The sequence below is a fragment of the Sturnus vulgaris genome, chromosome 3 (genome assembly GCF_052056855.1).
Source record: "Sturnus vulgaris isolate bStuVul1 chromosome 3, bStuVul1.hap1, whole genome shotgun sequence".
NCBI lineage: Eukaryota > Metazoa > Chordata > Aves > Passeriformes > Sturnidae > Sturnus > Sturnus vulgaris.
In genome coordinates this window covers 49,676,110-49,703,422 of record NC_142245.1, presented here as the reverse complement: position 1 = coordinate 49,703,422, position 27,313 = coordinate 49,676,110, and the positions used below count along the sequence as shown (strand labels likewise).

General features: G+C 41.9%; 1 protein-coding gene across 4 annotated transcripts in view; it reads left to right on the top strand.

Moving 5' to 3' along the window:
- The window catches only part of ADGB (androglobin), a 235,673-nt gene that overhangs the window by 106,329 nt on the left and 102,031 nt on the right, over window positions 1–27,313 (top strand). For 3 of the 4 annotated variants that reach the window (XM_088161594.1, XM_088161592.1, XM_088161596.1), the window contains one exon: window positions 6,805–6,913. In XM_088161594.1, the coding sequence (XP_088017720.1) occupies window positions 6,805–6,913 (109 nt within the window). Of the gene's footprint in view, window positions 1–6,804; window positions 6,914–19,007; window positions 19,725–27,313 lie in introns of those variants that run through there. The other variant, XM_088161593.1, reaches the window with a different exon arrangement.

Below are 27,313 nucleotides of genomic sequence, written 5' to 3'. Positions count from 1 at the left end.
TGGGCCGCTCCTTCCCTCACGGGCCGCTCCTTCCCTTACGGCCCGCTTCCAGCCCTGCCCCTACACCCCACCGGCAGCGGGGATGGGACATGGCTCGGGCAGCCCGCGGGGGAGCTCCTGCTCCGGGCTGTGCCCTGGGACCAAGCACGGTCCCTCAGCAATTCGCGGCTAGAGGAAAGAAGTGCTGAATTCTCGCTGACCCGGGCTAATTTCCGAGAGGCTGAAGACAAGGATAGCTATTTTTCTAGTTTTTTATTTCCCCCGTAGCAAAATGTGCACTCAGTTTTGAGTAGCGCTATAAATAAAGTAAAAAAATAGTAACTGGGAGGCACTGGGTCTGCAGAGTAACAAAGCCTAGTGCTTTCATCTGGGCCCTGCAGAGCTATGTCCCGTCTGCTCCTATTCCACTTGAAAGAGAAGGAATCTGTGTGAACTGGAAGGATTTCGCGTGTCTTCCAGCCCCTCTGCCCGTTCAAAACCGAGTGTGTGACCCCTCCAGGGCAACCCGAGCCCAGCTCCGCTGACCCGCGGCTGAACTCTCGCTGCTCCAGGAATGCAGGCGCTGGCTGTGTCCAGCCTGAGTTGCCTTAAGCCTTAGAGTCCTTGAAGGCTTTTCCGCTTTTTGTTTTCAGGGTTTGTCTGCGGGCCAGCTGACGGCTTAACTCGGCTGACCTTCCTCCCCCGGCGAGGCTGACACCGGTGCCCGGTATCGATCTCACTGCGGTACGGGAGGTGCAGCCAGAGCACCGAGAGGCGCTCACCTCGTACCGTGCAGCACAGTGAACATTCAGAAAGCAAAAGTGCTTGCTCAGGAGCCTGATAGCGTAAATCATCAAAAACACCCACTGTCCATTGTGCCTCTTGACATTCATTGTGCTGCAGCTGTGACTTGTTTTATTGACTCATTATAAGGATATAATGCATTGGGAAGTTAGAAACTTGCAAAGAGAAGTGTCTGCTGTCCCATAAATTGTCCCTCTAATTTTGTAGCACATTACATTTAAAGGCAGGTCATAATGTTCCCAATCAGTTACCAAAAGGTAGGTCTCTCACTAAAAATTACATGAGTGAGGAGCTGAGGAACTTGCTTCAAATTGGAGCACTGAAAATCAGGCCAGTTTGAATTAACTGCTGGTGGAGCCTAGCTCTGAAAACACGGGCTGCTGTCACCAAGTACAATGCTTGCCTTTTGAAACAGATCCAGGGAATGAACAAGCATAAAAATATTCCAGACAACTCCAGGGTGCTATTCAGTGGCACTGACGCTGCCTGCTCCACTAAGGGTCCTGACACAGCACAAGTGCCATCACCACTGGATATGCATCTGCTTGACTCTGGACAGGTTCTTCAGCTGGAACCAAATCCACACTGTGTGATGTACAAGAAGGAAATGGGAGATTGGGATGAGCAAGGGTCAGCTTTTTCTCCTCCAAGTATTCTTGCATGGACTGAATAGGTAACTGTACAAGTAAGCTGGATCATAACGGGGGCTGCTTAGATTTTTGAACAGCTGATTGGCCTTTTTCTCCCGTTTATGAACCAGGTACATATTAGTTTGATCATTTCTTTCAGCAAATTTTCGAGCTGCAGCATAGAGAGCTGCAGCAAACATTTGTTTTGTTTATTACTTATTTTTCAAATGTCATCATGCACCAGAGGTCTGCAGGAACTCATCACTTCCCAGGGACAGGAAGACTGCAAGAACCTTCTGATGGGGAACAGTCCGTGCAGTCTCCTGCCTACAATAAACTTTTTTTCCCTGTATGTGGGCAAAAAGACAGAATATCACAGAAATTAAAAAACAGATTGAAGCTCTCATTGTGTTTAAGCTGCAGTATATATTAGGATATGGCATTTGTCTAATGATGAGTCTTATGGCTGAGGTGTTAAAAAAGAATTAGTCTAAGCAATTTAGCCACCAGACAGCTATTGATATTACCAGAAGCAAGCTGATTGACTTTGCAAGTCTCCAATTATAATCCGTGCTATAATTATGATTATACTTCTCCATAGAGCACTACTGAGCCTCCACCTTTGACTCATACCAGATTCCCACTGAAGTCAGCAGGAGCTGTGCTTGAGATGGGGCTTTCACAGGCAGCACTGTTTGTCCAAAAGCAAAACAAGCTGTTCCTGTAAATTGCTTCCCCAAAATGGACTGTTTTCTCCTCTGTATGGTCATAGTTCTAATCAGACACACAGTTTTTGCTTTGTTCTGACACAGGAGCAAAGTCAGGTTTAAGGCACTGGTATTCTGGTATGTCTTCAGACTTGTCCAGCACTGTAAAAGTCTTAACTTTTACAGGTCTTAACTTAGAGGTTAGCCCGAGTCTCCATCCAATAATTCAGTATCAAGAATACCCTGCTTGCCTGTAAGTCTTATTCTCATTAGTTTTTGTGCAGAGAAGTAAAATGTATTTAATTGATTTAATCATCGTGATTAAAAGGAAGAAAGTAGATTTATGCAAGAGGAGTAAATACTCAGATTTACTGTGGAAAGCTTACACAGGAAAAATCCATCTTCTTCTCCTACCTTATTACACACTCAGGAAAACTCTATGTATTGATTGTGGGTGAAGTTGTGAATTGTCTGGCCAGCACTACAAGTGAGGAAAGGTACTTGGGAAGCAGATTTCCATTTTTGTAGAAAAAGAAGAAACAAATACCATAAACTGGGGAAAACATGAAATTCATAAGACTGTAATTGTTCATGTTAAGATACACAATGTGAGAAGATCTTCATATTAGGAAGTTTTAAAGGCTAGTTTGCAAACAAATTGCCCTCATTATCTTGATAATCACTTCCTAAGCCATAAAAAACATAAATCTCCCATCTTGCAAGCAGATCTGTGGAAGTACAATCCCGGGGGATTCTTCATGGCACTGCCGGCCTGTTGAAGTCGATCAGAGCGGGGCGTAGGGCTGCCACCTCTGGCTGTGTTTGGATGTTCTTCTATTCTCTTATTTCTGGGAGGAATAGGAGCTTCATCCCTTTGGTGTTTGTCTGGGAGTCAAAGAGCAGGTGTCAGAAGTATATGGACATTTCTTCCTGGAGAGCTTTCAGAAATATTATTACAGCTGTCCTTAAACAGCATGTTCTACGCTTTCTTGTGTCCTATATAGTGCTCTGCTACATGATGGCTGTGTAACCTCAAGCCATACTAGCATTTTAATTTTGGACTTTTTATTACTGGCTTTTAATCTCAGGCACTTTTTTTTGTTTGTTTTTACTGTCTTGCCTTTCCAAAATTTGCATTGTCAAATACTTATAATCAATTGCTGAAGCAGAATGAAGACTATCACTCAGAAAGTTCTCCATCATAGTGGTGGCTATAGCATTGTTACCCTGTGGTATTTAAGCTTGTATACAGGACTAATTTCTGTCTCCTGAGAGGGCTGGGGCACAAGGGGCTGTCCTGGTTTTGCAGAGAGTATAATTTGGGTATTGGCCATAACACCATGTAAACCCTGTGGCTTTTTTAAAGTGGTGTTAGGAGTGAGGCACAGCCTGGCCATGGTTTCATAGTGAGTTTGGGGTCTTCCAGTACCCAGGCCCTGAGCCCACCATAATTTTGACAACCAGCTCAATGCCTTCTCTTGCTAATCCACAGCCATGCTCCACAAGGCAGTAGGAGAAGCTCTTTCACTGAGCACTTGTTAGCTTGCTTCTGTTGGGAAGGAAACTGAAATTTCAAAAGTCGAGTTATCATTTTTTCTCTGCCTTACTTTCGCAAAATTATAAGGCGAGGCTTCCTCATATGCAACCACTCGCAATTAATCAGGCAGTGACTGTGTCTGAGAGAGTCTCAGGGAGCTCCCACCTGGAGCCAGGTTAATCTGCTTTCAAAATTTCCGTGACCTGCAGCCCCAGTGGGGATGGCAGGACCTTTTCAAGAGAAACGAGTGTCATCTAGTGGTGAAACAAACCCACTCGATCACACCCCAAGGGCCACCACCTACCGGCTGGTGACGGAGCGCTGGGTGACACATTTTGTTTCTGCCACACTTTAACAGCCTAATGCAGAATGTATGGAGTAATGCTTCCTTTAGCTTTCATCCTTGTGGGATTTCTTTTATACAAGCGAATGGAAAATAATATGAGCCCATAGCTAAGTAGGCAGCAGACACTAATGGCTCTCCAGCTGAGGTTTTTCTGTCCCTGTGATGGGATACAGCAAGGGTCTGTCTCCTTGGGAACAGTGACTACCAGCTCCCTAGGAATTAGGTAAGAATTTTACAGGACAAAGGACTGTTTAAAGCTCTATTTACTTATATTGAGTGATGTGTCCCTTGGACATTTGCATCTCAGACTAAATTTTTTCCCAAACTCCTTTGCCTTCTTTCACACATAAATCCAGATTTATTAGTGAAGCAGAGTATAAACATAGTAATTCTCTTGTATTTGGTCAAATAAGAAAGGAGAAACATCCTCTCACCAGAAGCATTACTAGCAGAGGAACACGCAGGGACAGGTGGCTGAACTGGTACCAAAGTGGAGTGGAGAAATACTGGCTGGTTATGTACATTTTTCTGACGTGACTTCCTGGCAGATCATCACAGTAACTTTAATGGAAGAAACCCAGCTCAAGGTGTTGTGCAGGTCTTCTGAGGGAAAATAAACTTTGAATCTGGTCAGCTAGAACTTACCATGTAAAATTACTGCCAGTCATTGCTCAGTACACATTTTCAAGTGCAGAACTGGAAGTTCACCTTTCTTTGGAACAAGGGGGAACTCACATATTTACCGCTGATGCCAAGGGCTGAGACAAGAAAAATCCCGAGTGTTTCCCAGTAGAGTAGGGGCTGGTGGATGGAGGATGTGGAGCTACCCAGCCTTAGAGCAGTGGGCAGTGAAAATCTGAGTCCCTCTTCTAGGAAGACTAAGGGCATTCATTATTTTTAAAATGGTGCTTCATCTCCCACCATTTCCTGCTAGAGCAGACCTTGGGCAGCCACATCATGCAGGTTTCGTGATCCTAAGAGTGAATGCATGGGGAAAAAAAACAACCAGGCGACAAAAAGCCAGATAAAAAGCACTGAATCCCTTTGCAAAGCTGCCTGAGTGACGCGGCGCTGGGCAAGGCCTGGATTAGCCAGGTAGTCAGAGGCTCCTGGCAAGCCGAGAGCAGCGAAGCATATGGGACTTTCCCCTGTGTCGCTCTGCACCCGGACACACCGAGGGAAGGGGCTCAGGAGCCGCCAGCTCTCGCTCTGTGCCAGCCCGTCAGCTTCCACCTCCCTTTTCCCAGGAAAGCGCTCCCGGCGGCGCTCACGCTCGCGCTTTCATTTGTCAGCCCGCCTGCGTCAGCGCTAATACCGAGCTCAGCTGCTCATCATCCCAGCTGAAAATGTCGAGGGAGGAATTAGGCAAGGCATGCTGGTAGGAGGGAGAGAGAGAGAGAGGGCTGGAGGGAGAGTAATCACAGGCACAGTGATGGGAAATAAATGAGATCAGAAAAAAACAACTCTCAAGCAGGCTATTCTCAGACTAGAAGGGAGTGTATTTTTAGGAGATGGGGCTGTTTCAGTCCCAGCTGTGGGGAGCTACGGGAGAGCAGCAGGCCTCCCTGGGATTTCAACTGGGTTTGCTTCAAGGCTGAACTGAGGGAGCTGCCACAGGGCACTTGGCATTCAGCTGAGTTGCAGAAAAGCTAAACGGGCGGGCTGAGAGGCTGGATTATCCCCTTGTCCACAGATGAGATGTGACAAGAGGCAGGGGAGGGCTCACTGATGCTGCTGCTTCGGCATGGCTCTGTGCAGGATTTCCCTCTTCAGAGAAAAGCGGAAAGGTTTTTGCTCACGCAGCTTCTGCCTGAGATTTGGAGCAGTCTTTCCCCGTGAAAACAGTGCTAATAAGAAGAGGCCGTGCCGTAGTCTGATAAAACCCAGGGAGGTCCTGGCAATGCAAGCAGCACCATTCACTGCACAGCAGCCAGCTGGAATCCAGTTCCCAGTGTCTCTCTCAAAAGCAGACAGAGCAGAGTGCTCTGTCAAAAGAAGGCATACGTTTAATCAATTCCTGTAGTGCTGTAAAACTCAAATTTAATTTGAATTCTTTAAATACACCTGGGCATTTTAACCACTGCAAGCAGTAGAACAATGTTATACTCCTGGTTATTTCTCTACAGAATGTATCTCTTTCCACTGAAATTCAGTAAACGTTTTGAAAACACTGTAGCAAGGTCAAGGATGTTTTGCAAAATCTTTATCTGTGTAACCTAAATGGACCTGGCAACAGAACAGATTGTGCTCTGAACTTGAGGGAAAAAGTGAAATTTCTCATCTCCATCAGCTCTGCTCTGTGTATGTGGCAGTAAATTCAGGGTGACTGTCCATCTCCAAATGCTGCATGGCATCTGGAGTTACAGTCCCTGGAGTGTCTGGTTTTGTATACCATGTAGCTTTTTGGTTCTCCCAAAAGCCACGAAGTGATCCTTGAAGAAAAGTCGTATATCCAGAGCACCAGTCTGGGCCAACCCCAGAGCCACAGACCAGAATTCTCAGCTTGGAAAGCTGCCTTTCATGGCCACCAGAGAAGAAACAAGTATGACAGTGCAGAATGAACTTTTTTTTTTTTTTTTTAAAGAGTGTTGTGTCATGACTGGCACATCTGGAACCAAATACTGTAATAATTTATGCCCATGTGTTGCTCTTTTTTTTTGTACATGTGATTAATTTTGGACATACATATTCCATATCTCCAAATGTTCTGCCAAGTTCAGCAGTAAATTATTGTTTAACAATCAAAAATTTTCTTTCTCACATCTTTTATTTTCCTTTTTCTTCTTGTTAACTGGCCTCCAGGACAAACACCATTACAGTGATGCTGGAATCAAAAGCTTTAGCAAAGATTTTCAGAGTGACTGAGAGAGAATTGTCAAGGGAAAAGTGTCTGCATATTTGGCCTCAAAAGGTAAGCCCAAAAAGGAGACACCTTGGTGACTGAATTCTTGGCAAGTGGTTGCATTTGAGCATTTGATTGCTTTGCAAATCTTCCCTCAGAATTATTTTTCTGCTTGACACCCAAGTTAAATTGCATTTAATTTCATATTCTTCCACAAAAGCTATTCCATATTGTGTCTTTGCTTTTGAAACATGCCTAGGCTAGGCAGGCATCGATTGCTAACAACCCCAAGAGGAAAAACCTAGATAACACAAGTTAAAAAAATATGTGAAAGACTGAGAGTTTTGGCAGAAAGCACTTCATGGCCGTTGAGTGAGGATCATAAGCTATCACCTGTCAGCTAGCTCATAAATCACTAGATCAGAGCAAGTCTGATTACTCTACTTGTAAAAATATTAAAAATAAAATTCATCACTGTGATTTTCACAGTGTTTGTTAGTCCTCTGTGATTGATTATGCACTGCAAAAATTTTCACCAAGCAGTGGTGCTCCTGGGTTGTCAGGTAGGGTTTAGGGAGCAAAAACATTGGTGACAAAAATGGAAAGAAAGTTATGTTCATTGGAAACACCCTTTGCAGTGGTGCCAGCCTTAGCTCCTGCTTTTGGACTCCAGCTATCCAGTGTTTCTGCTTCCCCTGGGATCTGGGAGCAGGAGACTGTCACCAGGATAACCATCCTTCTTGAACAGCAAAAGTCTCTCAAATTATACAATGCAGTCTACAAATAATAACGGCAGCTTAGTGCTAGCATGCTTAACAGTTAAACTCTGGGTTGTTTGTCCTTATTTCACTTCAATATTTGTTTGGAAAATCAAAAGTGCCCCTATAATCTTTCAGCTGAGCTTCACTTTATTACTGCATTGTGGGGAGTCTTCTGAAATGCATCCTAATTTCATCCCCACCTAGTTTTACCTAGATTTCTCCATTCTGCCCAAAGGAAGAGCTTTTTGCTGCACAATGCATACATGCACAGCTTTTGATGCAACTGGAGAGCATCTTCTCTCTCTGGAGGTATTCTCTGCAAAAATTACCAATAATTTTCTTCTTTCATTGGAGCTGACTTTTTTTCCCAAGGGCTTTGCTCACTGCAGTTGCAGCTGCTGGGTGCAAGGACCAGGGAGTAAGGCCCTTTGTTTTCAGCCAGACCCCACAGGGTTATCCAGAGACTTAATTCATCATATAACAATCTAATTCCCTTCCATTAATTCAGCACATGCAGGTGCTTCTAGAGAAGCTATAACCAGCAGCTCATAGATGGAGCAGACTCTGGTGCTGCAGGGGAGGATTTCATGGCAGGCTGGTCCAAATACCAAAAACCAGTTGAAGCTTAATAGTGGCCTTACTCCTCCTCAATATAAAGCTGGGGTCCATTTGGCTCAGAAGGGACTCTTGTCTAAATACTTCCTTGGTTGCCTGTTCTGCTCCTGCTCTGTCCCGTGCAGTGATGTGACAGCCAGGAGGGAGAACCCCTCTAGGACCTCTGCCCTCACCTTACCTCAGAAAAGCTTCATCCTTGGGCAAGTTAAGGCATTCCATGGAACATGGGCCGTAGTAGGAGAAAGCTGAATGGAGAAAGTAAGTGAAGTGAAGGGAACACATGAGAATAAGACTTGCTTCAGGCCAGCAGGAAATACAAAGTGGACCTCAGAGGCTTCTGCCTTGACATCAGGGTATATTTTGAGCTGAATAAAAAAATAGCTCTAGGTTAGCTTCTGTGAATAAAGGGATTGAGACTAGAGTTGAATGATGAGAGACTATTGACAAAGGAAGAAAATGACTGGCTACAGGCTGAAAGTCTGAAAAAAAAACAAACATGCTTTTTGAGGATGGATGTCAGATGAGACAAGAAGCAGCTGCTATCGCATGCACAAGGACTGAAGCAAAGCCTACCAAAAGGAATGCAGTGATGCTGGGACCACGTCCCATTCTCCATTTCACAGAATGAAGATCTCCAACAGTAACCAGCACAGGGGCTTCTGCACAAAGGGAACAGGTTAGGCAGGGTTGTGTTTGGGCTTTCCATCCCAGTGGCTAGGGACAATAGTCTTGTCCCTCTCTAAGGAAACTTCAAATGCTTAAACATCTCAAGGTGCTAAACTTCTTGAAACCTGTGCATTACGTCTCTGCTACCTGTGGCACATCATGAGAATCAGTGCTTCTTACAGGTCTAACTGGTGTCCATTTTTAGACCAGTGGGTAAGTTAATGAATTGTCCACCATATTTACTGCTTACTGAAAGCTATTTATTCTCATTTTGTAATACCAGCTAGAGGCCAGGAAAATCACAGTCTCTTTATTTCTCAGTATATGTCTACGTAAACACATAGAATAAACTGTCTTGAAAATATACAAGGTTAAAGACTAAGGGAGAAGAAGTGTTATCCACATTTTATAGATGGGGTGCTGAAGGAAGAGAAGATTATGTGAGTTTCAGATCATACTCAATGTCTGTGATAGATCAGGAAACTCAGGTTTAAGAAGACTATCTGGAATGGAATGGAATGGAATGGAATGGAATGGAATGGAATGGAATGGAATGGAATGGAATGGAATGGAATGGAATGGAAAGAAGGGAGATAATACAGGAAAGATGGGATTGTACCTTCTGTAGAATGTTTGTAGCATTAACCTTAATTCCCTACATGAGACAGTCTCACTGCTTTTTCTTCATTTTGCATTCAGTAGTCTAAAGCAGAAAATGTGACACTTATTTGATTTTATTTTTTAAAATTTCTTCATTATTGCAGAAAAATCTTCAATAAATCATGCTTGGAAGCACTGGGAAGTTTGCAAAACCAAACCCTACTCAGCTCCAGGCATTCATACATGACGCATACACTCATCAGTGCTTACTGCTGTTGTTTCTCTGCCAATCACCTTACCCAATGTGAAGATGTGTCACAACACTGAGCAAACATGCAAACAGCCACTTTAATCAAGCATATTTTCCCCATATGGTAACTTTCCTTTACCATGGTAGTCCAGCTTTCACACAGATTTTATAGAAAGAAAGTTTACAAGCAATAAAAATTAACAGCAACTATATATACAACAAACAAATCAACATTCCCCTCTATGGTGTGTGACTGAGTGGATCTAATTCAAATTGTGACTAAACTCTGGTTGCATTTCCATGAGATATTTTGCCTAAGGATGTGCAGTGTACACAGTGCATGATTCATTTCAGTGAGAACCAGACTAGGGCTGACAAGGAAGAAGTTCTGAGGACAAGCGCAGAGAAACAGCCATAACAGGACAGGAAAGCCACGCAATCACTGTGTTGCCATGCCCTTAGAGCAGTACCAGGGCAGGGAAGTGAGAGCCTTCATTCCCATGTGCCTGTGAAGAACTTCACTGATTCTCTTCATCTTCACCTATTCCTCCCCAAAAAGAGAAGAAAGCCCAGAGTAATGTGGTTAGATACTAGAACAGTTCATGTTTCTAAGCTCTCTCTCTGCCTCAGATTGCCTCGCAGTTGGAGCTCCTCCTCCTCCACACACACCTGAAGGACAGTTCTAGGAGTACGTCTTTCCCAAGAATCTCACTAGGAATGGGGAGCAGGTGCTTGGCTAGAAGTAATCCTCACAGCTGTCTGGTTCATGTGTTGTTAATACAAGCACATAATTTCCACTGGCATAGATTAGGAGTATTAATGGCAACAGAACAATGAATGTCTGTGCAATCAGAATTTGACGTCTTCTATTTGTCATGCCACCAAATAGCTTGTTTCCAAATTATAGAACATTTGTGTGGTGAATGGAATTGGGCTGTGATAATTTGTATGTATGAACGATATTTTAAGACCCACTTGTTTTTGCATCTCGTTCAAACACTGCCAGGATGGATGTTGGGTGGATGGAGGAGCATACATACATTCTGTTTCAGAGAGGCTTCTCTTCTCATCCTGCAGTGTGGCTGAGGGATCTCTGCGGGTATTCATTTTCAGTAAGACTTGGAAAGGAGAGGACAAACCAAACACAGTACAGCATCTAAAGACATAATGTTTTCAGAGTTGGCTGGCAGTGGTAGTCTGTTGTTCTGTCAAAACAAAGATGATGTGACAGCTCTGCCTGTCAGTCTCTGCCCAAATTTCTCCTTCCACTTGCCCTTCTTCTTTTCCATCAGAAGCATCACCTCAGTCAAATTTGGCAAAGGAAGTGAGGGATAATATCTCAGAGATACTAAGTTCCTGCGGTTTTTGCCAAGACCAGAAAGAGACCCTGCTGGAGCCCACGCTGGGGGAGCAGCCAGTCATTATATGCATGGCTCCCAGGTGCTTCAGTGGTTTGCTGTTTTTTGTCCAAAGATTTTCTCCTCTTTGTGCAATTGAGAGGCTAAACACCGGTGTTTGCCAGTGGGATGGAGTGGCACACAGGAAGGGCATGGAGGGATTACAGGGGTGCTGGATGCAGGAGGTAGAGCTCTGCAGCAGGGGTAGAAGTTGAGCTGAGAACTGGAAGCGTTTCACGTTGGGCTGAGGATGTGTACAATATGTGTGAGTAGGGCTCCTAAAGTTGGTGAAAAGAAGAGGGAATCCAGAGAATAAAACTTTGCTTATGATATTAACTCGTCTTTTTTTTCTGTGGAGAACTTAGAATGAATTAAAAGCAGTAAATCTAACTAGATGTTTCATAATTTATGTTTCACACAAACAGTTGTTTCTAGTGAATGCAATGGAAATATATTTTAAGAGAAAAGAGGGAGAAGAGGGGGAAATATTTAAGGCTCAAAACCAAGGAAAGATAGGTATCTACACTTAAAATATTCTCAATTTTCAATTCTTTATTCAACCACTTAACCATTTGCTTTGATAAAATACATTTGACTAATTGGCAAAATTTTCTTTGTTAGTAACAGTGAAAAGTATTCTCAGAATCAGTTAAAAGATGCTTTGCAGCTTGTGGTGATTCCATGATAAGGTGAACTTGCAGTAGCTACTCTACAACTTGTATTTTTGGTTTGGTGGGGATAGGAGAGTACCATCTCCTCTTAGGGGCTTGGGCAGTTTTGAGAGCTAGTGATATCTAATGCCGAGTCAGCAGAGAGGGATGTCTTATGGGCAAATGCAAACAATTATCTCCAAGCATGAAAGCAGTGGGAAAATATGTATGACCATAGAAAATATTTATGGTCCATGATTGGAATAGTGTAAAGATACAGAAAACAAGAATTATTATGGCCACAGCAGTCAGGGTTACTTGACACTAGTCTCTGGGAACCTAAATTTTTCTACTTCCATACTGGTGGAATTCCTCATTCTAGCAAAGTTTGCTGGCGTGGTGACTGCTCTGTTCCATTGTATAGTGACCAGAGGGTGTGAAAACAGTAAAAAGTGACTAAAATAAATTCTTAATTGAAGAGTTTTCCTGGTATGCATTTATATTTTTGTTCAATGTACTGAAATATACAATTGTTAAATTCAGAAAATTTGACAAATTTGACTTAAATAATTTCATCTCTATTCTTCTCTGAAGACCAGTATGTAGTGTATATGTGATCCAATATGAACTTCATCAACAGATATTTGTTTGACAGCACATTATAATTTGAGATTTTTCTTCATCCTGGTATATTTCAGCATTAATCTTTGCAACCCATCTCTGCACAGCCAAGATACTGGGTGAGGAATGCACTTTAAACAGCTCCTCCAAAAATAGTGGAATATGCCCAGTGATCATCTCCTGCAACTCCAAATGCACACTCAAAATGTCAAGACATTTCAGATCTGCCTTTTCCTGTGTGCCTTTGTTGCTGGTGGTGATGGTGGTGGTTTAGGTGCAGCTGAAGCAGTTGTGCTATATCTGGACAGAGGAAACCACAGCATTTTTGCAGAGCAAGCATGCGCCAGGAAGTTGTCTTCTATTCTAGCGTTAACTCCTAAATTCTCCCATTCACTTCTCTGATATAATTTTGTTTTAAAGCAATCTAACAAAAAACAGGCTTCCTGAAAACTGATGAAGTTTTTCTTGCTCTTTAGACAGTAGTGATGCTGTGCTGTTCCAGCTCAGCATATCAGCACAACCTTCATTAACTGCTAACCTTTCCAACGATATCAAGGGGGGGACAGTAGTTTTTCTTTTCCTGATCAAAAAGATTTTTGAGGGCTACCAGAGTGCTGACTTTCTCATTCTCTAAACCCTTTTTTCTGTTTTGGGGGATTTGTTTTGTTTTGTTTTGTTTTGGTTTGGTTTTTTTGTTTGTTTGGGGTTTTTTTTCTTTTTTACCTGGTGATTGCTGGCAGGGTTGAGAGTAGCTGACATTTTGGGTTGACAGGCACCCCAAATGAGTACCCACTCCTATCAATTCACACATGATCTCAGATTATTCTAGAGATCAATCAACTAAGTAGGAGTAGTAGGGGTGATTATCACATAAATAGCTGGTTCTTTCATAAATAAACCATTTATCCTAAGATCTGTTAATTAACTTTATCAAGACTGAAAGTTGAATAAATGCCTTAGTCTCTAGGTGCCAGTAAGAGAATAATTTTTGCTCATTATACTACAAATTCTACCTCAGTTTTTTAATTTTTAGAGTTTTGTGTTCTCCCTTAAATTTGCCCTGGTGCCTGACCTTTGAGTAGATGCACAACGGCTGATGGGAATTTAGAGCTGCCTGTTTGCAAAGTCCTTTTCTTGTAGGATGTAATTTCAAGTTCACCTAGTTCACAAAACTCCTGAGTCATCCTATGGCTGGGTGTCTGTCTGTCTGCAGCATTCAGCCAAAGTGCTGTGAACTCACAAGTGCTCTGGCTCAATTTTGGAGCTTACCCAAATACCTGCACTGGGCAGAACATTTCATGAGTTTTCAGTGGAAAATAAGGCCTGTGGGTTGGCCATCACTTTTCCACTGTCTGGCCAATTTTGGCCAAATTTTCTGGAAACGTGAAGGTCACGAAATTATTGTTGTCATGTGCTTTCAAGAATTGCCAGTCAGGGAGTCATTTGAACTGCTTGCTGAAGGTACAATGTTCTGGCAAGGGAAGATGAGTTTCATTATTTTGCATTAGTTCATTCTACTCATAAGCAAATTAATTAAGAAGGAAAACGTCGTCAGAGTAACTTTTCATCTCCAATCCTATTACATGCCACATGCCTGTCCTTCACATGGTTGTTGCTGCAAAGTCAAATCCTACAGCTCTCCCATCTTGCTTTGAAGCATGGGCTGAAAAGGAAGCCCCTGCACAGGTTTCAGTGTATGAAGGTTCACTGCATTGCCATTATGTATTTCCCTTAGTTCCACGTGGCAAAAGGTGCAGCAGGATAGGGCCTGTTGCTTTTGCTTAACATTTGTGTTCCCTTAGCCTTTATCACGACAAACAGCCATCAGCCTTTCCCCTTTTTCATGAGCTGCTATGAAAATTGTTTAGTCAGCTGCATGTGCAAGTCTTCCTGTGGTTTTAGAAACAGCAGCAGTGAAGCAACATTTAATTTGCAGCTTCTTCTTCTTCTTCTTAACCTCAAAGGGAAAAGGTGGTAACTGTTAATTGCATCACAGCATGCATATGCTGGCTCGCACAGTTTGCTCTGACTCCAGGTGTCCTAGGACCAGCAAACCTAACCAAACCAGATTCAAAGCACCATGTGTGCAAGCCTAAGCCCAAACCACACTGCACAATGTCTGTGTTTATTGTTCCTGTGGATTTGGAGGCAAAAAATCATCAACCATCTCTCAGAGCCCCTGGCTAATGCACACAGATATAAAAGATTGCTGAAGTGCTGACATATTCACTGGTGAGGGCATCTTCACACACTGAAGATGTGTATGTGGTAGTTCCTTCCTAAAGAGATTGAAGCTGTCCAGATCAGCCATGTTGCAAGAAATAGGTTGCAAATCTGTTTTTGAGGCACCATTCTTTTATTCTGAAGTTATTCTGAACCTCAGGGATTTGGGATTTTTAGAGGTTTGGCCTTTTTTGTTATCTAATTCTGGATGCAGTCTGGAGAGTGGCTAGGTGGTTTTGTGTCAAAGGTTGCAGGGGTAAGATTCCAGGGTCAATTCTGCAAAGTTACAAACTCTTGCTGTTGTTTCTGCCAGGAGTGACCATTCTCCTTTCTCCCTTTCCCTCCTCCCTTCTCTTCTGCTCACTCCTTGCCAAGACTGAAGCTGTCATTGCATGCGGTAAGAGCTCTAAAGGTGTGTGCTACTTTAGAGCAGCTTGCAGGGAAGTGGTGATGATGGAAGTACAACGAAAATTGGGTATATTCTAATTAACCTCGGGGATATTGCCATTAGAAATTCAGAGTATTCCCCTGGAAAAGTTGCTTTTAAGTGGCTGATTTTGTGTTTGTCCATGAAGCTGTTATCAGACCACATAACAGGTTTGGGGAAAGCTTGTGAAGACTGTTCTTGAATAGGCTTCTATCAGAAAAGGAGGGGTGGGAAGTCGGCTCGGGTGCTGAGAGGCAGTCTGTTGCATTTAGGAAATACAGCAAACAGCCTTATAGGATAGCAAAAGAAATGGAAAAAACCCAACAGGGCTCTCTGTTTAATGGCTCAAAAGCTTAGGGGCATCTCACCCAGCAATACCAAGCAATTCCAGCCTGATGATTCCTTAATCATCGCACACAGATGAAAGCTTTTCTGCACTAGAACAAATATCAAACCCTATTGCCATGCACAGCAACAGAATCTGGTAAACTATTTCAGCCTAGCTACAAAATTAATCTGAAACAGACTGGCAACAGGCAATAATAAGGTGTAACCCTGGAGCTTTACTGCTGTTCATTATTTTTTTATTAGTGAGTTCAGAACCTCTCCTGTGTGATCTGGAAAGGTCCATTTCAAACAGCATTGCAGGGTTGTGGGGGGCATTTTCCTGGTCTTTCTTGCCTGCCTTAGGGCCTGAGAGGCTTGTATTTAAAATGAGTCTCTCCCTTCCCCCTCGCCCCTTTCGAAACCTAGAGTTAATTTGTTCCCATACCTCAGTTTGTGTGAACAGATGCCTCCATCTCTGAGCTCACAATTGCTGGCTGAGAAGTGATTCAGCTGCTAAACAGTTGTAAGTGAGCAGGGGAATAATCACTGGGTATTGCTGACATCTGAAAAAATAATCTTGTGTTCATGACTTTGCTAGCAAATTAAAATGTACAAAAATAGAGACCCAAGATGCCTTGGAACATGCTTCTCTCTGAAGTCACCTGTAGCAAGGAGCTGTTCTTGCCAGTTCCTTGCTACAGACGACTTCATGTGCAGCTGTGCTCAAAGGACGAGCCCCTTTGCATGCTGCACTGGACCTGAACAGCTGGACAACAGCCCCACATGGACAATTCTGACTTTCAGAGCAGGAAGAGCACTGAAAGAACACGATTGCTTTGGTAGCTATGGAAGTTGCCTTCATGCCTTCTCATCATTGTCATCTATCTTGCCTACAGTTCTCTGCTGGGAAGTTTGACTTCTAAAGGAGTATTGCTTGCTCCATGGATGGTCACTCTAAGAGCAAATAGATGGAGCCACAAGGGATATGGGGACATGGGGACCTCCCCTGTACCGGGGGGAGGTGCTGCAAAGCACCACGTGCTGCCTTCAAGGCAGCCAAGCTTTGCTACAGAAGATGCCATGAAGAATCAAGAACAAACAAAAAACCCCAAACTCGTGGGTTGCAATGAACACAGAGAGGGTTGCAAATGTTTCTGACTCACTTTCTTTTTTTTTTTTTTAAATCTCCACAATAAGCAGTTTGTTTTTTATAGTCTTGAGCAGGGGTTTTTTTGCATGAAGTCAATACATGGGATTCATCTTGAATATGGAGTAGTTTTTTAGTCAAAGTAGTTAAAACAGCTTTTCACAATTTATTAATCATTGGAGATGCATATTTTTCCTTTTTGATTAAATTGTGTTCAGCTTCACAAATAGAAATTTAGAGATTAAACTTACACAGAGGTATTAGCAAAGAATGCCAATTTGGCAATTTTTTATATTGTGTAATCTGAAGTGCAAAAGGATGAATTCAGCAAACAGCCGAAAATAAAGCAAAAAACTTGTGCCAGAGCAATAGCACCTCTGCAGCATATTTACTGCAGACATGTCTTTTGTAATCTCTCCACTGTAATATTCTGTTAAAAAAGATACAATTTTTAGGTGCCACAATATAAGAAAGAAATAAAGCTATTAGAGATCAACGAGAAGAAGGCAAGAAAAATGGTGAAGGGTCCGTAGGGGAAACTGTATGAGGAACAACTGAGGTCTGTTCAGCCTGGGCAAGACAAGGCTGAGGGGTGACCTCATTGCAGTTTCCTCCCGAGGAGAAGCAGAAGGGCGGGCACTGATCTCTTCTTTGTGCTGACCAATGACAGGGCCAGAAGAAATGGACTGAAACTGGGCCAGGGGAGTTTTAGACTGGATGTTAGGCAAAAGTTCTTCACCCAGAGGGTGGTTGGTCACTGGAACAGGCTCCTCAGGGAGGCAGTCACAGCACCAGCCTGACAGAGCTCAAGAAGCATTTGGACAGTACTCTTGGGCACATGATGTGACTTTTTGTGCTGTCCTGTACAAGGCCAGGAGCTGGACTGAAGGACCCTTGTGGGTCCCTTCCAACTCAGGAAATTCTATGGTTCTATAGTAATTCCAGTCACTAGTTTGGGAATCTGTGGCCCTCTCAGGCTGATAAATCTAAATTTCAGTCAGCCATCAAAATAAAAATAATGAACAAGGACTGTAGATCTAGTCCTAAATTTCTTTATCTCTACATGGGCAAAACTATGATCCAGCATCAAAGTACTAATGTGTGATGGAACTGGAACCCCACATCTAAGCTTCTCCAGACCTCCAGACATTAGTGTTCTTATGTAGTGTGTGAAGTGACTACAGCTTTGGAAGGAAATTCCAAGATGCACTCCTGGGTACAGATGTGGCTTTCCAGGTGAGGATTGTATGCTTAATACTATTTGTCTGCTTTGAAGATCCAAATCCATCATATAGATATTAGGGCTGACTGTTCACTAAGAAATTTTTTGCCTCCACACAGAGAAATTGATTGGCATAGATGTTATTCTGCTATACAGGTTCCACAGAAAAATTCTCATTGTGCAGAGACAGTACTGAGTACTGCCACTTTTATTGCAGATAAGTATCTGCATAAGAACCTGTTTCATATGGCAGTGTACCACAAATACATTGATTTCACTCCTCATGCAAAGCAGCCAGTAGCAGTACTGTCATTAGGTTAACAGGAGATCCACAGGGTTCTACTTCTGGTTAAAAAAAGATTATTGGTTTTCAGGTGATTATTAGTTTTCATCATGGTAAAATCCCATCTATAATTCATTCAAGAAAAAAAAAAAAATTTCAACAAGTAAAAATTATTACCTTTACCTAAAATTATTGTGACTGCTCACCAGTTTCTTGTTCACATAAATAGTATACAATGATGTCCTGCAAGCCAAATTTGAACCAGGTGAATAAACAGAAGGAGACATGAATATCTTACCACTATGAGCAAGTAAATGGACCACTATAAAAATTACCATAGAAAGGAGACTTTGCAAGGATTCAAATGTCCTGCTTAAGGGATCATTGAAGCTCCTTGACATAAAAGTACCTCTAGCAGGAGAGAGTCTTCTGTCAGGAATTAAAAGAGGGTAGCTTAACACGTGTTTAACTCTGTCATCCTCTCAAAATATGTAGAAAATACAATAAGGAATGAGAGGCATCATATGCTCATTACAAAAATAAAGATATTGAGATAGACTTTGTGCACTGACAAAGTCCTTGGAAGCGTCTGTGAATACATGGCCAGCTTCTGGGGCACACCCTGAACCTTACATGTACAAATATGGCTGTAAGAGCCACCCCACACCTGGCCCACACACTCCTCATGAATAAGTCTTATGAATAAGTCTGGACCGAATTTTAGCAAAAGTCCAGGACCGTTCTCCTAGATGTATCACAGATCAGCTGAGATGCCCTGCCACAGTTCCCAGCATGACCAGTATCTATCATATGGTCGTGTGGGCAGAACTGGATCCTACCCACTATTTCCTGCTGAACAGAACTCATTTCCCGGCCTGGCAGTCCAGCCTGGATCTTTGAAGTGCCAGCACAAAAGACATCTTGAGCAGCATCTTGTCACAGGCGACATAATTGTAACTATATTAAATTCACAGGTTGCACCAGACTGGGAAGAACTGTGGATATGCTGGAGAACAGGATTATAAATCAAAATTAATTTGAAAAATGTGGTGAATTGAAGACCCCCTTCAAAATGACATAGAATATGGAAGAGTAAGGTGGACAAATGCTGAAACACGGGAATGTATATGAATTGCATGAATATCAGCTTTCCAGGGATGAATTCTGCTAGCAATTTCAGAAGGTAACAAGTTGACCAGGAGTCAGAAAGATCACAGTGAAAAGAAAGTAGCACATTGCAGGGTGGGGTGTACACTGGAGCACAGCCTGAAAGGCACATGAAGTAAGTCTTGGCTGGACTGGAAGTGGACATTCAAGTAAGATTTACCCAACTAGGCCTCTTCAAGCATCAAAAACCTCCTTCCTCTCCTATTTGAAAGAGCAAGACAGATGTGGAGTAAAGCTGATATATTGGGATGAATTCTATGAACAGCAAGCTACCAAAAAGGGAAAAGTGAAGCCAAAGATCATGCTATGGACACATTCACCAGGAAAACTATTATGACAGTTCAATTTACCTCCCAAGTTCACTTTTCCAGTCTGAAAGGAAAAGCAGACATTCTCCTTTCCTGTTATCAGATGGAAGCAATAATATACACATATGAATGTTGGCCTGATGTCAGTTTTGCCCTATGCCTGCTTGAAGAAATTCAGGACCTCTCATTGACTTGAGTGGAGCAGACCAAGAAGAGGGCATTAGGCATAAGCCCTCTCCAGCATATTTGCAAGATATTGTGCACAGCTACAAAGACCTCTCTTCAATGGGATTATTAATTTCAGTCTTCTCTTATTTAATTAGTTATGTAAACTCTCCAACAGCATCTCAGTCAGGGCTCCAAAAACCTCTGCCAAAATCTTCAGTGAAATCCCTCCTTGGCAGACATAGATCTCAGAAATTTGCTTTCATTTACCTTCCCACCTCTAGGATTTCTCTGGTTCTTATAATCTCAGAATTTGGCTTATCACACAAAACCAACACTTTACAAGCCCAAAACTTCTTAATCTTGGTGGTAGACTTTGTAAGCAGTTTTCGCTTCTTATTTTCTGCATTTTTTTCTCAGCATTTTTATTTACATATGCTTAGCCCATCCAAGCTTTGTCATATTAACATATAAGAAAAATTACATAAGTAAATCTTCCTTTCTTGCATTTTCTGCCAGTTTGGGTCTAGTAAATAACATGATGTTATAATAATATTTTAGAATTGGTTATGGCATTATATAGTGATGTCACCCTCTCAGCAAAGGTCTTTGTAATGTGTAAGCTGTAGACTTTATTCACTCATCTGGGATGGCAGGAAAGGAACATCTGGGAAGTAGCAAATCACATCTGCTATTTCAACCAGCCCACTTCAGCCTAGCAATAGCCAGCTGAAAAGCAAGTTCTGGACTGCTAAGAATTATGTGATAAAACATCATTTGCAGGAGGTTTTAGGTTGACTCACCAAGTCTTGCATCTATACTGTTTACATCTTTACTTGTTTACTGTTATACTGTTTACTGTTTACACTAGGATCTTTTTTCCCCCCCTTACCTCATGTTTTACTTAGGTATTCATTTTTAACATCTTTTGTATGAAAAACACTGTAGTGAAGAGAGTGGTAGACAAAAAGCTTTTCCTTGACAAGATCAAGGATGATACAGGTACGGAAATAATTTTCCTTATTTAGAAAGGAATGTTCCAGCAAGTGCATTTTGATTGAAAAAAAATTGACTATCTTAAAAATCATAATAAAAGCAGCTTATATGTCTGAATGTGAAGAAGACTATGACCAGGATTTTGGAGACTGGTACCTAAAATGGATCCACTGGTATTAGTCACTGTTATGTTGGATCCCTTGGGCCAGTGTTTGGGATTTAAGCTCCTGAGACTATCAGACTCAGTGGACGTAACAACCAGGATTTTTTTAAAAATTTTCTAAAAATCAACAACTTTTTTTCCAAACAGCTGGAGCTCAGACACTGTGGCTTTGAGTTTTTTTGTAACCCTCAAGGGTACTGCTTCTGTCTGGAAAGTTAGGCTCTCAGTTCACCAGGCCCAGAAAATAACTTAGAGAGGGGGCAAATCAGGGAGAGCTATGCAAAGCTTTCTGATGCTTTGTGTAATATTGTAAAGTAATCCAAATATCCCAAAGACGTCAGAGCAATATTTAATAAAACACTGCTCTCTCTCAGGTCCATAGGAAAACAGCTGAGATTCCCTGACTTCAGAAGTCATACCAAAAATTATTTTTTCCCCAGAACCCTATAAGATGACTTTAAGAAAACCCTAACAACAGCTGTTTTCTATGAAAAGATATTGGATTTTGGAAAAATTTATTGCTTAATTATCTAATATGGGATCTTCCCAATATGGTTATGGTGGGAGTCAGCAGATGGCACTGTTACTCATAGTGATAAAACTTCTTTTTACAGCTGTGCAAAACTTGCTACACTACTGATAAGTTCTGCATTGCTGCTCATTTTCTAGTGAAATGTCCTTGGCCAAAAACTTGGCACTGGCTCCTCACCTTATCAAACAAAAGAAAATACTTGAGATGGATCTGGCCCCAGAGAAGTGTTCAGATTCCCAAGAAAGGGGGTTGTTTGCATGTTCTCTGAGTACCTCTGCTGAAAAATAAGGATTAAGTAAAAGGAATAGCGATCCTTGTCAGGACTTCTCTGCTGGGAAGTTGATGCTTTCAAGGATGCTGGGGCATGAGCCATATGGAATCCTTCTTGGAGCCCATGAGCACTAATGGAGAGGGTCAAGGTCATAATTGTGGTAGAGCTGAGGCTCTTTAGAGGACAGCAATAAGGCCTTGGAAACGAGACTCACCAGCAAGAAAACTGTGAAAGAACTTGAAAACCTGAGGTAGAAACACAGGTAGAGAGCATCCCAGGGGCAACAAGACTGGCAGTGTGCCCAAAGGCAAGGCCATGGAGCACTCAGTGATGATTATTCATTCCCTGGGAAGACTCAGCACCTCTCAGGAAATGGCTGAACTATTTACCACACTGATCCTATGGATGGAAAGAAACAGTGCATAACACCCAGTAATTTTCTCAATAATTGCATCTGTCTTCATTAAGATTGTTTTTTTCTCCTATGAGTCTTTTAAAACCTCTGTGAACAAATTCCACTTGTCAATATTTCAGTGGTGTTTCTGGCTTCTGTTATTAAAATTGTGACATCAGTCACTTCAATCTGTCTGTTAAGGATGAGCAGACACACAGATACTTTTCATCTCAGAATGACTGTTCCTAAGGTAAAAAGGATTTTACTATTTGACCAAGACAGTATGATCCATAATGATCCAGCAGGGTCTGTACCTGGTGAGGACAAAAGCTGGATTATAGGAATCTCACTGGGATGTTCCCATCTGGCTTCAAATCTTTTTACATGCAAATCCATAATGATCCAGGTCCCACTAGAGACCATTTGAAATTCAGCCACAGCTGAGCCAGGTTGGGGGGGAACTCCAGGTGGGGGCAGAAGGAGAGTTAATAGGGCTCCTTCTTCCTCTCCTTTCTCATTTAAAAATATGTGTCTTGCTGTGTTCCTGCTTCTGTCAGTTAATGTCAACATCCCATCCACATGATACAATGCAGAGTCTCTATGCCCTGTGGAAATTTGGAGAATGCATTCTTTCATCAGTCTTCACAAAGTGCTCACAACTGGGTAAGTTTATAGGCAATTAAGAGACACACTGTTCTAAAAATAACAAGCTATTTATAGTCTGTTTATAAGCTGTTGTGTTGGTACCACAGTGGTCATAGTTTTCTCTAGTTTTCAAGACATATTATATGGGGTTTTTTGTCTAAAAAAGAAAAGAGTTAATGAGACTTCTATAATGCTTGACTGGATTAATGTTATGCTTTAGGCTCTTGGTTTTCTTAGATTCTGCAGCCGTATTGTTTGTCAGTTATAAATTTTACTAAATCAAAAGGACTTTAAAAATTATTTTTAAAACTGCAGGAGGAGCAGCTTGCAAAAATCTGTTTCTTGCGTCATCTGTCCTAGGTTTGCCTGCTCTAATCAATATTTGCACCATCATTGATTAGGGCAACAGTGGACTATAGGAAAAACTGGTAATGTGGGTTGAGTTGCAATACACAAAAGGAAATAAAAACACTAGTGTGCAACAGATTTCTATTTCTATTCATGGGGGTTTTGCACCCAAACTAATATTTTCTTACATTAGCTTCTCTGTAAAGTTTCCTTTAACTTCTGTCTGAATTAATATGTGAGAACTCCATCCGGGCGATGGAGTAGGAACTGGATTCTAGAGATCTCCCTATTTACAGATTACTAAATTATATGTGGAGCACTGCTGAACAACATGCTGAGCATGTGTTCCATAAGAGCTGCAAGACTGAAGACCTGCTAAAAATCATTTGGAAACAAGTCACTTGCATGGCTTCCTTCATAGGCCTTTAGGCAATTGCGTATTTAAACTCTCAGCATCTCTATCTTCTATTTCAATGAACAAAGGGCCACAAAAAATCCTTTAAAAATCTTATTCAGTCAATGTCCAGTTCTGGGTTTCTATTCCTATCCAATTTTGGTAGGTTCAGTAATTTTGGTTGAAAGAAATGCAGTCCTCTGGTGCATAAAAGAGGAGGCTGGAGGGGTAGGGGGGAAAAAGATATTTTTATAGTGAAGTATTATTATAGATAATGATTCTTGTGTAATCATTTGGATGAGAATTGCAAGGTAATAATGCTTAGACCTTTCAGTTTATGTTTTGGAACCAGTTAAAAGAAAAAAGGCAACACCTTAGTATCTAGCAGCCATTTGATGCCATGTGGAGTATTATGAATTTAGAGACCATTTTTCTTGTTATATTTGTTTCTTGGGCTTTATTGTTTAGGCTTTATAAGGGTTTCATTGATAGGACTAGCTAGTTACTTGGCCTTTTATTATTATAGCTGCCTGTTTACAGAGCAGTATATCAGTTTCAGGGAATATCTGCTTTCAGAACGAGAGGAATGGCTGCATTACTTCAATGAAGAAGTGTCCATTTCTGGATTATTTGCTGGGCAATAAAGAGTTGGGACAAGTTATCAGCAAGGCTCTGTCTGGGTGTGTACCAAATGATTTCTGGGTTAATATGAATTGTTCATGGCCAAAGCCAACTTGCAATTTAAAGGGGAGTTCTTAAACCATCTTGCCTTCTCCTCTTTCACCACATTTAAAGAGGGAATTACAGAATTGTTTGGATTGGAAAAACCTCCAAGACTATTAAGCCCAACCATTAACTCATCACTGCCAAGTCTACCACTAAGCCATATTCCTAAGCACCACAACCTTTAAACATCTCCAGAGATGGTGACTCAACCACTACCCTGGGCAGCCTGTTCCAGTGCTTGACAGCCCTTTTGGTGAAGAAATTTTTCCTAATATCCAATCTGAACTCCCCCGGTACAATTCAAGGCAATTTACTCTTGTCCTTTTGCTTGTTAGTTGGGAGAAGAGACATAATATATACAAAAATTATTATTTAAGACTTCAGGAAAAAGCTTTGTGATGCAAGAAGATACCGATGTGAATCTAGTCCTTCAGCTACAAGGGTTGCCTCTGCACTAAGCAATTCCTGCTTGTCTGAGCAGTTTCAGTTAGGAGGTTGAACAGGGCTGGTGATTTGGAACTTGGTTTTACTGTTCTCCACCAATGTCCCTGGATAGCACACTGCTGGCAGGAGTGGAAGTGTCACATATTGCCAGGATGACTGTTGTCTCCTAACCGGGGAGTAGTTTCTGGCAAAGCTCTGGAACAACACAGAAATGAAGGATGCAGCTCCCAATGTGAATTGTGGGGACCTAGGTCTAGGGTATGTAAAAGCTGGGGCAAAGCGAGCCCTTTATGGTTCTCCAGAGAGACTGTCTTCATCAAAGATGTGCTGACAGAGACATCTGTTTAAATACTGGTAGCCCTTTTTACAGGTCTGGCATGGGATTTGTCTCCTGTCAACACCTCTGATTGGGATTTCAAAGATGTCATTATTTGGAACCAAGCAAAGTAGAGGGCTAGCTCATCTAAGGAGATGGCTCAGGAACAGCCATTCTGACTAAATCATCCAGATCTCTCACAGAGGTATTCTGTAAATTTAGGATAAAAGCATGGGGCTTCACTCCCATTTCTGTTGTTTTGTGATACAGCCCGTTATCGGGGAAGATTTGTTCTGAGCCATTCTATTTGGCACAGCCTCGTATTATCAGATTCTTGAATACCCCAGCCTAAAGGCAGGTGGTCCTAAATCACTTATTTTCTGCTGAAATATTTAACGATTATTTTAAACAAGAGCCTTAGCTTATAGTGTGTTTTATAGGAGAGGCAAACAGGAGAGCTGTCCCAGGCCATATTTTTCTGCAGTGCTTGCTTGATTAGTCTGCCTGTATAATTTCAGAATTGCTGATTCATTTCCAGGCTTTGAAACTAGTCACCCCAAACCCTTTTATAACTGGAGGAACATTTTTTTAATGGTATGTAGACAAATGACATGTTAATGTAAATCAACATACTTTAAGCTAGAGCTAATCTGATTTGCTTCATGGAAGGCAAAACAAGCAAATTCCTTCAAGGCTGTTCCTCCAATTCAGACTCCAGTCAGAGCCTCTTTCTGGAGCTGCCAAAATGTGAGCAGTGGTCAAAAAATAATTGTGCTCAGCATGGGGAGTGTAACAGCTTACAAGAGCTTACAAGCCTGGCCCATCCCTCCACAGTCTAAACCAATGCCAGAGTGCTTGCCAGACCTCTCTCCTTCTCCATTAATGCTTTTGAGTTGGGGCATGTGCAGAATTCAGTGAGGCAGAAATATTGCCACTTCTTCCTCTCAATAATTTTTCCCTCTGGGACAGCTTGTTGATGTGGGGGGCTGGAAATCAAGCTTGTGAGTCATACAGGGGAAGTTCATTACAGGTCAACAGCTGTATACCCGGGCTGAAAAAGTCTGGTTGCTTGCTGATGAAAGAGTCTCTCCTCGCTGGGGCTAATGCACACAGTAATATGGGATTCTGTAGTTGCACAGGAGATTATGGTACAGAAGGTGTGTTTCCAAAATCAGATTAAAAGCAGGTGTGGGGTGCAGTAAAAGCATGGGATTGGTAAATTGCCTTAGGGGCATGGATATCTGAGCTAGTGCATGGCACATGCATGTGGGATGCTTGCATTAGGAAAGGTTCAGCTAAGAGTAAAGAAAATCCTTAGATGTGTCCCTTTGGTTTTGTTTGAATTTCAGTGCACTCTAGAACAATGTGTAGAGATTCAGCTGCTTCCCTCAGGAATCTGAAGGGTACAGAGTTTACAACTCTGCCTTCAGATATTTTCAAATACAGAGAGATCTTGCAGAGTCACCTCTTGGCTTCCTACAGGTGAGCTTCTGGATGGATGCATCAAATACTGGGTCTAAACACAGCTAAGTATTTGATTAAAAACTACATTTTGGAGAAGAGAAAAACTCCCAAGTAATTAACGTCTAGTAGAGTGCTCTTCTTCTAATTGCTAGGTGTATATATTAGCTACCAGTGAAGCAAGCACTTGCAGCTAATTGTGATAAATCTGTCTTTGGAAAATAATCGATTAAAGTAATTTAAATTTAGGCAAACTAAGACTGGACCTTGGCTTCAGGTATCAAATCCCTTTTCCCTAGGCTTTTAGATTGTTGTAATTTAATCCTCCAGGGTGTATGTGATTTACCAGGCAAGAACACGTATACTTTTTATTGATATCTAAACTGTTAGTGTAGAGTACGGTTCATACTCTTCTGAAAACAAAATATATGCAGTATATTCACCTCTGAACAGAAATATTTTATTCACTCTTCCACAACCACCCATGTTTAAAAGGATGGAAAAATAGACAGGAAAAGTAGAGAGGATAAAACTTTGAGGTTACTGTTTTGGAGTGAGTATTCCTGCCAAATGACTCAGAATTCAAGCTGCTGCTCACTTTGCAATGCCAAGTGAAAGTCAAGTACCAGCCTCACTGATGTGAAAGAGTAGACTGGACTGGACTGAAATATATTGGCAAAAAACTGAGGTGGACTTGTTTAGTTGTACACCATCCCATAATCTTTCTGGGCTTTCATCCAAGAGATGCATACTGTAAAACAAATATGGAGCAGGAAAAAAGGCATAAAGGGTCACTGCTTACAACTTTTAATAATGAAAAATAGTTTGAATGGTCTACTGTCCATCTTCCATAGCCTGCAGTAAACTAAGATGGAGCATTAAGCATTTATCTGTGAACTTAAGTGTTCTGCCTGGACAGCATGATGATGCCCGGAAAAAAACCAGTTCTT